The 14,105-nt window shown below is 41.8% G+C and overlaps 1 protein-coding gene across 2 annotated transcripts in view; it reads left to right on the top strand.

The window, feature by feature from the left end:
* Nucleotides 1-14,105, top strand: part of LOC138259955 (actin-related protein 2-like) — a 110,637-nt gene that overhangs the window by 68,747 nt on the left and 27,785 nt on the right. For both annotated transcript variants that reach the window (XM_069207961.1, XM_069207962.1), the window contains exons 5-6: nt 3,840-3,976; nt 4,368-4,517. In XM_069207961.1, the coding sequence (XP_069064062.1) occupies nt 3,840-3,976; nt 4,368-4,517 (287 nt within the window). The remainder of the gene's footprint in view (nt 1-3,839; nt 3,977-4,367; nt 4,518-14,105) is intronic.

Raw genomic sequence — 14,105 nt, 5'->3', positions numbered from 1 at the left:
TTTTTAAGAAAGAGTTGGGATGTTTAAAAGGTTATGTACATAAGATTATCTTGAAGGATGATGCTTACCCTACTCAACACAAGGTTCGTAAAATACCATTTGTTGTCAGGGATGAAGTCAAGAAAGTAATAAGCAACATGTTGAAAGAGGGTATCATCGAACCTGTGGAGGTTTCTCCATGGGTTTCTCCAGTTGTTATTACACGGAAGTCAGATGGCAATGTGAGGTTGTGTGTGGATTTGAGGTCTGTCAACCAGAATGTTGTGGTGGATGTCTATCCTTTGCCAAATATTAATGAGCTGTTAACCTCAGTTAAGGATGGTATGTTTTTCTCAAAATTAGATTTGAGAAGTGCCTATCATCAGATTAGGCTTCATTCTGAATCCAAACATATTACGGCGTTTATCACTCCAGAAGGTACTTTTCAATTTACCCGCATGCCTTTTGGTTTGGCATCTGCTGCAAGTGTGTTTCAGCGAATGATGGCTAAATTGTTTGGGGATGTTAAAGGAGTATTATTTTTCCAGGACGATGTGCTAGTGATGGGGGAAACAGTTGGTGAACACAACATTACACTCCGAAAAGTTCTTAAGATTATTGATGAGGCTGGTCTGAGCTTGAATAAAGAGAAGTGCACCTTTCTGGTAGAAGAAATTGACTACCTAGGGTACTCGATTTCGAATGGGAGTATCAAGCCAAAGAAAAGCTTATTAGAAGCTATTAAGTTGGCACCAGCTCCGACTGATAAGGAACAGTTGAGGTCCTTTTTGGGTCTTGTGGAATATTACTCTAAATTTGTAGATAAGTTTGCAAGCAAAACTGAGGATCTTCGGAAATTGTTGAGGAAGGGAAGTAAGTTTTGTTGGTCGGATGAGCAGGCGTTGTGTTTTAATGGGATCAAAGAAGAAATTTGTGGAGCTGGTATCTTAACAGCTTTTGATATTAATATGCGCTCTATTTTGACTGTGGATGCCAGTAGCACAGGGTTGGGAGCGGTGTTGTCACAAATGCATGGTAAGGGTGAAAAAACGGTGGCGTTTGCGTCTCGAACTTTGACCATGACAGAACGTAACTATTCTGTTATTGAACGTGAGGCCTTGGCGGCTGTCTGGGGAACAGAGTACTTTAGAACATATTTGTGGGGATTGGAGTTTACTCTAAGGAGTGATCACAAACCACTGTTAAGGATACTGTCTGCTGGTGGTGTGGGAAAGGGGTCAGCGAGGTTGGCCAGACTTTCTGCTAGATTACAAGAATATTTGTATCGTGTGGAGTATATTCAAGGTTGGAAAAATGTTCAGGCGGATTGCCTGTCTAGGTTGTCTATTGATTGGGAGGGAGTTGATTCTCAATCGATAAGGTGTTGTGATACTGATGATGCTGTGGCCTCCATTGGTGATGTGGTAGAGTGGGGTTTAGGTACATTCACCTTGGAAGAATGGAAACATGAGATGGCTATGGATGATTGTCTGAAATGTGTTTTTAAGTTAGTTTCTTTAGGGGTTAGAAGAGGGAGTTCTCTTCCACTGTCTGTGAGGCCATTTTTGGATGTGTTGGATGAATTGTCGTTTTGTGGGGAGAGTGTATTGATGCGGGGTGAGCGTTTTATTCCACCAATTGGGTTGAGGTTTAAATTATTTTCTCTGGCTCATGAGGGTCACTTGGGTCAGGGAATGACAAGTAGGAGGTTGAAGGAGTTTTTTTGGTGGCCAGGCTTAGATGGTCAGGTTAAGTGTTGGGTGGAGCAGTGTAGGCTGTGTAAGGAGAGTGAAAAAAGGTTGAAAGTTGGTGTGGGCAGGGTGGAAGGGCATATTGAGGATCCAGGCAAACCTTGGCACACAATTTGTTTGGATTTTATCGGTCCACTATTGGAACTTCCGCTTCAAATGCGTTTCGCAGTGGTGGTGATAGATGTGCACTCAAGATGGTTAGTGGTGAGATTTGTACGTGATATCACCACGACCACAACCATAAAGGTTTTGGAGGATATTTTTATGGAGGAAGGTATTCCCACGGTTCTTATTACAGACAATGGCACTCAATTGACTTCAAATGAGATGTGTTTATTTTTGAAGAATTGTGGAGTGCGTCATACCAGGACGTCCCTATATTATCCACAGGGTAATGGAATAGTTGAAAGAATCAACAGGTACTATACAACTAGCTCTGGCTAATCATTGTTGTGTGCGGAAAATGATAATTGATGTTGTACGAGCTTATCGTTCCACGATTCATAATGCTACTGGTAGCTCTCCTTTTCGAGTGATGAGGGGACGATCGGTGGGGACTAAATTGATTCCTTCTTGGCTTCAAGAGTGGGTTGCATCTGGTGGATGCAAGACTTCTGTACCCTCTCAACACAAGCATGGATTGAGGGTTGGAGATTGGGTCAAAGTCAAGTCTGGTAGACTGAAGGGGGGTGTTTCTAAATTTAGGGGGCCGTTTTGTGTGAGGAAGGTGGGAAAATTTCATGTTGAGTTCGAAGGAGGAGAGAAGTGGAATGTGAGGAATGTAGCCTTGTACCAGAGGGGTGGTGAGTGTGATTTAAGTCGGGGGGAGGAAGAATGTTCTAGCTCTTTCTTCTGGGGAGGAGAGGAAGTGTCTACTTCTGGTGTAAGGCATGGTTCTGGTCATGAAACTGAGGGTTGTGAGTCACAAGGTACCAGTACAAATCAAGAGGGGAAGAATCAAACAAATGTTGCTGTTCGTGAACAACCGATGAGGACTCGGAAATGTCCTAATTATTTGAAGGATTATATAATGATGTAACTACTGGTTTGCCATAGATGTTCTCTGTTTTTCTTATGTGTTCTCTTTTTATAATTACAATATAAGTTTTCTTAGCATCCTTTATTAGTTATTTAATGTGAAGGGAAGAGGATAATGTTATGTGTATGTATTCTTAGCGCGTTCCTGCGAACGCAAGCGTCTGAACATTCGGGAGTTGGCAGTTGAACCTGTGCTCTCCGGAGTGGCTGGACGCTAGGTCGCGCTGGTAATAAAGCTGTCTTTCAAGCTTGTTTATGCTGTGGACTTTATAGCTTTCATTCACCACACCTTCCTAAACCAACGGCATATAAAATTCAGTTTTTCATTTTCACTGAATTAGCATTTCCTTAAGAAATTGGAGGATTTGACATCAGGCAACGAGTTTTGCATTGCTACTGATAGATATTTTTTAATAGAATTTCTGTAAAGCAGCCAAGTTTATTGGAAGTTGCAGCTGAGGGCTAACTGTAAGAGAAGGTAATTCACCAAGTCTGGGTGTCAGTGCTTTGTATTAAAAGTGATACTAGATTGTAATGGCAGATGAAGTCCAGCAGGCCCATTCTGTCTTCCCATATGTAGACCTAGTTGTGCTACATGACTAAATAAACTCAAACTTTGCCCTTGCTTTATTTTTACTGTTATTAAAATTAATGAACTGATTATTCATTACATTTTAACGCATGGTCTGTTCTCCTTTTGAACTACACTAGTCAGCATTACTAGTGCATTTTCAGCATATAGGAGAAACATTGTCAGGCACACAACGGAAGACGGCACAGCCTCAGCACACAAATCTAGGTTTGTTTATACCATACAAGTTATAAGCACTAACAATGAAAGCTTAGGTAACTGAGACCCAGTGTGAGCAAGTGGGAACCCTGGGGTTGACAGATGGGGTCCTGTGGCAGAGCTAGCCTTATGGCCGGTTTTTCTCCTGTGAACCTGTCTGTACTGCTGGTTGTGATTGAGTTGTATGGCACTGTAGTGTTTGTTTTTATGACTATCTATATCTAGACTTGTGTGCATACCTTGATGTTCTCTTGCTAAATGCCATTCTTGTCCACCATCAGGTCTGCTCACTGGGGTAGTTGTGGACTCGGGAGATGGCGTGACCCACATCTGCCCCGTCTATGAGGGCTTCTCATTGCCTCATCTTACCCGTCGCTTGGACATTGCCGGCAGAGACATTACACGCTATCTCATCAAGGTGGGGTGTGCTTTCTTCTACAGTGTGACAAAGTGAACAACCAACTTAAAACTGAGTACAGTGGAGGTGTTATCTACAATTTTGTACGTGTGTATGGGATGTTGTTCTTTGTATGCTCTTTGGGTGTTTATATTCTATGTGTAAGTTGAAGAGAAGCAAGAAAGGAAAGAACACCCATGCTAAACTTTCTGTTTTTTGTTTCTTCCCCTTTTGTTTCCTTTTTACCATTATTCTGTTGTTTTGTGTTCCTTTCTAATCCTTACCACCCTCTGCCACTTACTCTTTTGCTTTTTTGTCTGGCTTTTTTTTCATATTTGTAAACTTATCATGTCATGGCAATCTTTCTTCTTTTCTTCTGCTCTACCCCTTTTCTCTTGGGCTCATCAAATAGCTTCTGCTCCTGAGAGGATATGCATTTAACCATTCGGCTGACTTTGAGACAGTGAGGATGATGAAGGAAAAGCTGTGCTACGTGGGATATAACATCGAGCAAGAGCAGAAACTAGCTCAGGAGACTACGGTGCTAGTGGAATCCTATACGGTGAGTGATACCAGTGGTCTTTTGATCGCCACCCCACAAACCTGAACCTTTACCAGCATGAAGCTCCATGCACAGTACCTTTCTCTCTGAGACATTCGGAAGCCCATTCCGTTGAGAGTAGGGCCTTCTTTCCTCTCAGTGGCACACCCAGACTTTTTTTCCGGAAGTGCTTAAATCCATTCAATATTAGGATCTTGTCTTGCTATTTTTCCTAGCTACTTTTGTAAGGATGCACAATTATATAGATGGCTATAAGCGCAAGGATCGCTTCGCAAGTAACTTGAGCATGACAATAGCACAGAAAGCGACGATGGAAATAGCCATGATGTGATGCCATTAGAGACCAGAACATTCAGGACTTCTGAATGGATGTCTTTTCAGGTTTCTCCTGAAGGTTAGTATGTTGAAGTTACTTCTTATGTTACACGTTTGCAACAACATTGCCAATTATTTTATAGGAAAAACTACCATACAGTCTTTATTCTTCTGAATTAAAAGATGTTGATTATCTGCCTATCATTTAAAAGCATCTTAAACATGTTACCACTTAGATGCTGTCCAGCAAATCAGTAACTTATTCTATGAACTCTACTTTGCTACTTTCTTAACCACCCAATATCTGATTATAATGAGATGAAACTTTAACCAAACGATTCAGAGCCATGCCCTTTAACAAACTACTTTGTTTTTTATCCCTCAGTCACAAAGATCTGAGCTTAATAGTTTTTTTTTTTTTGCCCCAGTTTGGACCCAGCCATATCATATGCAAATCATTTATGACCCTGTTCCCCATGGCAACAGTCCAGCCCAAACTGCCAAGCCAGGTCTTCCCTGGACCAGAAACAAGCATGCCTAGACTGGGTCCCGTGCTCACTGTGCCACTGAATTCAAGCTAGCCTGGCTGATGAAGGGTGATACCCTGAAACTGGTCTCAGGAAGATTGTTTCCAGTCCGGGTCTGGCTCCACCCTTCCACTCTCTGAGCTACCTTTTCTCTGCCTTCGGTACTCTTAACTGCATTATACTAAGAAACCGTGTATCTAACCTTTGCACCAACACAAGGCCCCCACCCTGGGAATAACAGGGACAGCTGTCAACTGGCTTTTTTTTCTGCTCCATCAGCCAGTCCTACTCAGTAATTTTGATGATCGGCCTACCTCACCCCATAAATATAACATCTGCTGAATTCTATCTTCAATCTTCCTTTCTTCTTCTTTCTAGTCTTCACGTTGGTCACCACATTTCCTCATTTGGCTTCTCATTGTACCCTTTTCTGATGGGGTCTCAGTTTGCAGTCAGTTGCTAAACATCTACAAAGCTCATCTCTTCTTACTTTCACAAACTTAGAATCCTTGTTCATGTACTGATTTTTCGCGAAATACAACAGTAACTGCCTCCATTGTCTCTCCATTTTCTCCTTCACACCCATTGTGAAAACCCTCACTTTTTCTCCCCAAGCTTTACGCAACCAACTACATTTAAATGCATTCTTAGAAACTAAAAGTGTGTTTTGAGTACATTATTTCTCCTTTGACACTCCATGGCAATTTACTAGGAGGTTTTCTTTATAGCACAGAAATCTAATGCGTTCAAATGTGACACTTATTAAAATCACATGCATAAACTTTTTGTTAGCATTTTCGATGTGGGATTTGTCTCTATTTATTTCATATGGATTAATAGTCTTTACATTTATTACATCTTTGAACTTTTGTGCAATTGACATTACCTTAAGGCATTTTATGGGTGCTATTTCACTTGAGGGTTTTAATCCACCCACATAGTAGTGTCAGACTGCAGTCACACAAGACATTTGTCATGAGTGTTGAAAACAGAAGGCGGTGTTGTCATTAGAGTAGATGAAGTGTTATTTTATGAAGAACCAAGTTACAATAAATGCTACCAATATTTTTTAAAGTCTAGTGTGGCAGAATGAAGACATATCGAACTGGGTAGTTACCAGTAGGAGTAGTTTTGCAGCTTGAAGAGTTTATTAGATTCACATGTTGTGCATATATTCCACCATCTAGTGTCTGGATCCAGAATTTTGTTTCTTCTCTTTCTCTTCATTTACTTATTGGGTGTTGTCAACAACCCTTTTGTGGTAACTCCATCACTTATGTGATGTCAAACGTGCACCCAGAAGTTCCTGTGTGTAGTCGCCATCTTCAGAATCTTTTTTTCCCCTTGGTGGCTTTAGTAGTTGGAATCTTTCATTTCCTCAGTGTGTTGTTGAACTTGCCTGTTTGTCCCATCATGTTTCTGGGAAGGCAGGTGGGTGGCATGTGAATCCAGAAAACTTTTCAAGCTGCAAAACTACTCCAACTGGTAAGCAACCATTTCATTGTGCAACATGAATCCTTTTTTATTTCGTAGCAGTATTGGTCTGCTTGGGGAGGTCAGGCTGAGATGGGCTAGAGTGTACAAATAGGTGTTGCAGTACTCTTTATCCCATGTGTGCTTCCTTGCTTATCTGGATGCTAACGCAGCAGTGTTTTCTGAATGTGTGGATGCAGATGTCATTGATAGGCGTGTTTGCTAGGAAGGCCAGGGTTGCTCCTTTCTTCCTTGTGGAATGTCCCCTGGGCTGTGTAGAGAAAAGGTTCAGTGCACTTTGTGTAACAGGTTTAGATTGTCTCCACTACACTATCCATCAAGCAATGATTACCCTCTTTATTGGTGTGCCCTTGTTTGGCCTTGCAAAGGAGACACAGAGTTGTTCCCCTTTCTTAGTGTTTGTCTCTCTTGTAGGTGTTTTTATCGCTCTTCGCACATACAAGGTGTGCAGCACCTTTTCAGTCTGAGTCTTGGGATCCTGTAAGAATGCTGGTAGTTGAATTCTCTGGTGGAACTGTGATACTACCTTTGGTAGGAACCAAGGATTTGTTCTTAGTACCGCCTTGTCCTTGTGGATTTGTGGGTAGAGCTCAAGGATGGTGAGCACTTGTTTGTTGCTCATTCTGCAAAATTACATGATTTCTGTTAACAGGGCAGTCTTTAGAGTTAGAAGTTTTAGTTCTGCCTTGTACATAGTGTCAGACAGTTCACTTAGCCGTATCGCACTTTTGTAAACTCCGTCTTTTTTCCTCCCTGAAGATTTCCATTGTCTTGAGAGGAAGCTGGAGGTGGGTGAACACGAAGTGTTCAGGAGCCAGCTTGCTAGGTTGAGCGTGGCTGGTTCAGGGAAACATATAATCTTGTTCTGCATTGTTAGATAGTCTTGTGAAGCCCTTATGGCTATGATCTGTCCTCTAGACATCTTTAGTAGATTTGAGTATCACATCTGTCTCACTCACTGTTGGGGTGATGAATATGTGTGACCTATTTGACTGTTTGAATTTGTCCAGCTCTCTTTGAAGCCAGGGGAATTGATGAAAAGGCGAATGCAGATGTCCCTGACCAGTTTATGCTCAGGGCATTCCCCTAGGACTGGTGGTGTGGGTATCTGGACAAGAAGTCTTGGCATTCTGCATTTTCCGGGCCTGCAAACAAGTCTATGATTTATGTGCCCCATATCATGAAAACATTGTCCAAACACCTCTTGTTTTAGTTCCCAGCCATGGGAAGAGTTTGCTTGTCAGCTTAGTCTGTCTGCTTTGGTGTTCTGTTCTCCTGCAAAGTGTATCACCCCCACAGTTGTGTTCTGTTGGAGTGTCCATATCCAAATCTCCTGTGCTAATTAGGAGAGTTATAATAAGTTTTCCCCTTTGTTTGTTGGGGTAGAACATAGTTGTCATGTTGTCCATCTGAATCAGCACTGTCTGACTTTTTACATGCACCAGGAATGCTTTTATTGCTAGGAAGACTGTTTTCATTTCCAGTACATAAGTGTTTCACTGTATTTCCAGGGCTCTAGAGACCATCCCTTGTGGGATGCATCCATTGTTAAAGTCACAGTGAGATTTGGTAGCTTGAAAGGTCTCCCTATTGTTACATTCCTTGTGTTACACCACTTTATTTATTTCTGAACCTTTGCAGTGACAACCACTAGATCCTCCAAGTGGCTTGTCACCATTTTGTTGCATGTGTAGATTGGCCTGGAGCATGAGTGGCATGGAAGATGTCATCATTACCATTAGTTTCATAATTGCCCTCGCTGTCGGAGACTAGCCCTTCTTGTAGAAGCAAGCTTGCTCTGTTATTGCGTTTGCTTTCTTGTGTATTGGGAAGGCATTTGCTGTCTTTCAGTCCAGTGTCACTCCCAAGAATACTTACTCCTGCTCTGGGTGTGGAGATGATTTCTCTTGTTTTATGGTGAATCTCAGCTGTTGTAATGTGGAGAAGACCTGAATAATTGTCTCTGCTGTGTGGCTACTGCCACAATGAATTATGTGAACTCCCTTGGTGCCAATTTTATGCTGAAGGGTAGAACTTTGAACTGGTAGTGTACCTCGTTTAAGATAAATCTGAGGTATTGTCTGTTCCCTTTGTTCATTGGTATGTGTAGGTAGGCATTCGTTAGGTCTGTGGTGACCAGGTAGTCTTCTTTACTTAGCAGTGGGATTACTCCTTGCAGGATTGTCATCTTTAAGTGTTGTGTTCATATAAATTTGTTAAAATATATGAGACCTAGTATTGGTCTAAGCGTTGCATTTTTCCGACATTTCGCTGTGGGACTTTTTCTATGGCTCATTTTTCGATGAGCTCTTTTACCTCCTGCCACAGTTGTATGAGCTCTTGCTCCCTTAATGGTCTACTCTTTGGGGTGGTGGGAGGCGGTTTCTTGATGAGTTCTGTTGTAAACATGCTTTATTATATTTAGCATCAGTTGTCTGAGGGGCCTTAACTCTTGGAGGAACATCCCTGGTCTTGGGAGATTGGTGACAATCATCCCCTGCCTGCTGGTCTCCTAGTGGGTATGCCTCCTCTCTCGAAAGATCCCCTGAACTGTAATGCACCGATTGCTTTTGTGGTTTCATTGTCTTTTCAGATCTCAGCTTTAGACAGCACTCATGTGCTGTCTTGAATTGAGACATGCTGCATCTACATTGTTTGCTTCAGCCCACTCATAGCCTTCCCATTTGCTGGCATCATAGTCACTCCATTTTGCATTATCCCCATTCATCAGGGGCATGCATACATCATGCCTTTTCCGTTGTTTAGCCCTTCCTGAGAGCACTGGCCAACTATGTTTACCTACCCAGCGGCCATTTTTTAGCCATTGTTTTTGGGCTTCTTTTTTATTTTTGTTTCAGTGGTTGAATGTCCATCACACATTCGGAGCGCTATTGTTTCCGTCACTCATTTATTTTGGTTTGAATGGGTGACCAGTCCGCTACACATTAGGAGCGACATTGTTCCTGTGCTTGGTTTGTCTCATATGCCTGCTTCCTTTTCCATGTCGGCTTGGATGTTTAATATTGCTGTTTGTGTTTTATGTGCTGCGCCATTGAGTCTGTGAGAGTGGAAACATGTTAAAGCGACAGTGTTTGCTAAAGGAACGTTTTGCAGCGTGAATCTTAACTCTATTCACATGCTGTGCATTATTCTGCCATCTAGCGGTTGAGGCCGGTTTTTCTACTATTTTCACAAATGTTTAGTCCATCTTCTCTTTCTACTTTTGTTTGTTGGTGGGCTTCGACGGAACCTCCATTTGGTGTCTCCTTGTGATGTTGCCTCACTTGCTCCGGATGTCTCCACACCCATTCGCCATCTTCATATTGTTCTCTTCTGCCATTGGGTCTGGATGTTTTCATGTAGAAGTCTTTAACTTAACAAGGAACTTGGAAGAATTACAGTGAAAACTGTGAGGAAATTCGAACAACTCTGAAAATTTATTCATTGACTATTTGGAGAAGGAGAACGAAAGGAAGATTGAAGTGTATTTCGACAGATCGTCGAGAATGCCCATACAGTGGGCGTCCTGCGTGGCATGATGGAAAATAAGCTGTTTAAGTTCTTTAAAAATTGCCACCATAAATATGCCCAAAAAGACAAGCATCCATGGTGGAGTATGTCTTCCCGTCGACCTCTAGAGCGAATATTGAAACGCCTGCTCCATTTTCGTGCCGAAGACGCTGAGGGGGAGACAAAAGCAGAGAATGGCATACCACACACTTCAGGGTCAAAAATCGTCACAATCGCTTTGATATCTGGGCCTTTCAAGCAAGGATGAGGAAAATGTCACAGAGGGCACCAAAGAAGAACTTCAGAAGGGGATCAAGACATTTTGGAGGTTGGAGAAGAAACACCGAAAAAGAGCCAGAAGTAGGTAAGAGAGTCCCAAACTGCCATTAAAACAGATGAGTCTAAAAACTCAGACTCGTGGCATCAAAAGGAGTCCTCAGCGTCGAAACGATCATCGTCCACCGATAAGACCCACGAAAGGGAGTCCCACGGAGCCTTCAAAGGGGTTTACGGTGGAGACAAAGCCCCAAAAAAACTTGTCATCGGAAAGCCTAAAGACGCAGATTCCTCGTTGAAGGGTTCCGACTCAGAATCAAGCCATCAAGGCTCATAGTCTGTACAGAAACCAAAAGAAACTTTGGCATCAACAACTTTGCAAGAAGTTATTCCTCAACTTCAGGAAGGGGACTACATGGCGACTATAGGTTTAAAGGATGCATATTTGCACATACCAACTCTCTAGGTTTTTAGTTGAACATAGAGAAGTCATCTTCAGAACAGGAGAAGTTGTCCTTGGGAGCAAGATTCCATTCCATTCAAGGGAAAGTATTCCCCACCAAGAAGAGGACCCAGTCTCTTGTACGAAACTCTGTTACCAGAAGGGACAAGCTCTTACAGCGAGGACTGTGGGGAAGTTATTAGGATCATTCCTATAATCCCTTATGCACATGAGACCAATCCAGGAATTGCTTCGGAATCAATGGTCCCGAGGGTCAGGAAGTTGGGAAGATCTAGTGGTTGTCACACTAAAGGTTCAGGAAGAAATGGCTTGGATCAACAGCACTCATGGGCTCGCTGAAAATAAGAGAAATCTGGAACAATCAGGATGCAGGACAAAACATAAATTGGCTTGAGTTAAAATGTTTTTTCCTGGAATGGAAGCATTTCAGCAACACATTCTTGTACAGACGATTTTTAATTGAAACAGAGAACACAACAACAATGTTTTACATCAACAAACAGGGAGGGACTCAATCCCCACCCCCCTCGAATTTGGATTTGGGCAGTTCAAAGAAACATAGATATTGAAACAGCTAATCTACCAGGGAAGGAGAATTGCACGGCAGACAAATTAAGGAGACAGACTTCATGCTTGCACAAATAGGAACTAAAGCAGAAGGTAGTACAAGGCATTTAAAAAAAAATGGAGAACACAATCAATAGACCTGTTTTCAACACCCTGGAATGCAAAATACCAAAACGTTGCATCCAGGCAATCACACCATCAATCTCAGGGGAATGCCCTTTCAATAAACCGGTCAGGGACATTTGCTTACACCTTTTTCACCTGTACCACTGCTACACAGAGTGATCAACAAATGCAAGAGGAGCCACATGATGCTGATTTAAGTAGTCCCTCAATGGGAAAGACAAACGTAATACTCAGAAATAGTTCAGTTGGCTCAAGGAAATTGTCTGGCTCTACCAAGAAAACAGGATATACTGTCAATGTAAACCAAAATATTTCAGATTAACATCGTGGCTCCTGAAGACTTAGAATTCGATCGCATAAGGTTGCCAGAAGATACATTAGAAGTACTAGGAGTGGCTAGAAAACAAATAACAAGGAAGTGTTATATGGCAAAATGGAAAATATTTACACTTTGTTGTGTGAGAAATAAATTGAACAAAAGAATCCCAAAAGAAATACAGTTTAAAATTATTTAACACATCTGTTACAAGAGTGGCTGCCTTAAGCTTCTTTGAGAGTTCATCTGGCCGCTAGAGTGGCTTATGCAAAAGGTCAAATAGGAACAAGCACCAGTGGTGAAAATGTTTTTAGAAGAAGCAAAGAGGATAGCATCTCCAAGGAGGGTTCCAGTGCCTACTTGGAATCTAAATTGAGTTATTACACAACTCATGAAAAATCCATGTCAGACTTTAAACAAAGCAGCTCTGCAAATGTTAACACTGAAACCTGCGTTTCTAGTAGCTATAGCATCCTTACGCAGGGTCAGTGAGTTAAAGGCTCTCACTATTCAAGAACCCTATTTTCATATTCACAGACAGAATTGTCATGAGAATAGATTCACATTCCATACCAAAAGTGGTTTCACAGTTTCATATTAACCAATCCATTCAAGTTCCCAGTTTCTTTCAAAATCCAAACAACAAGCGGAAAGAACTCTACCTACTTTAGATGCAAGGTGTTGCTTCATGTATTACATTGAAAGCACAAGGCCTTTAAAGAAAACTCAACAATTATTTGTAGTGTTGGCAAGGGCAGTGTCAGAGAACACTGTTGCAAGATGGGTTGCACAATTGATTCAGTTATGCCACTTAAATGCGGGGGGGCATTACCTAGATCACCGGGAGCACACTCCTCACAGAAGAAAGGAGCTACCATTGACTATGTCAAACACCCCTATACAAGAAATATCTATGGCAGCAACTTGGGCATCAGTGCACACCTTTACAAAACATTATTGCATTGATAGTCAAATGAACAAGGAAGCTCAAGCGGGACAAAGGGTGTTAAAGCATCTATTTACAAATCAATACCCATCTTCATCCCAACCAACACAGTAGTAGGAACTGCTATAAAATCAATGCAAAGCATGTTAATCCAGATAAGATTCAACCCGCAAAAGGTACATTTTCTTACCTGTAGGTGTAGTTTTTCAGCTTGAAGATTTTCTGGATTCTCAAGCGACCCGCCGACCTCCGCCAAGAAGGTGGGGAAGACAGAAGAAAAAGAAAAAAGTAAAAGAGAATCTGAAGATGGCGAATGGGGGTGGAGACATGTGGAGGAAGTGAGGCAATGTCACAAGGAGACACCAAATGGAGGTTAGTCGACGCCCACCAGTAAACAAAAGTAGTAAGAAAAGATGGACTAAAATCTTGGGAAAATAGTAGAAAATCCAGTCTCTCCCACTAGATGGCAGAATAATGCACAGAATGCGAATCCAGAAAATCTTCAAGCTGCAAAGCTACACCTACAGGCAAGAAACTTTACGTTCTGTGCTATTGTTCCTGTGCTATTGTTCCTGTCGCTTGGTTTGTTCCATATGGCTGCTTTCTTTTCTGTGTATATAACAAAAAAATTGGTCCCTAAGGAGGGGGAAGTGTAGCTCTTGACTTCCACTGCAATAATTCAAATAATTCTAGAAGCCTTTTGTCTTAATAAAGTTAATATATAGTTCATGCATTTTATTCAATTTGCAGTTCCAGATTGATTATGAATTAAAATCAAAACTCAATATATTTAGGTGCTCCTCTGGTGTGATTTGGCTGATGCTGGTGCATTGTTCCTTTTCCTAGCTGCTGCATTGATTATCGAATACACTGGCACATTTCCCTTGATGTATTGAGGTTTTTGGAATGTTTATAAATGTTGTCTACTTGGCGTGGGGTGGGTGGGGCTAAAGTCCTTCATGTGGCTGGATCCTAAAAGAAATCCTTATCCTGTCCAGAATGCTGGGTAGCATAGGCAGGTACACTTTTCCTTCTGTGATAAAATGAA

The sequence above is a fragment of the Pleurodeles waltl genome, chromosome 9 (assembly GCF_031143425.1).
Source record: "Pleurodeles waltl isolate 20211129_DDA chromosome 9, aPleWal1.hap1.20221129, whole genome shotgun sequence".
NCBI lineage: Eukaryota > Metazoa > Chordata > Amphibia > Caudata > Salamandridae > Pleurodeles > Pleurodeles waltl.
The sequence above is the reverse complement of the archived record's forward strand: the minus strand, read 5'-3'. Positions and strand labels throughout refer to the sequence as shown.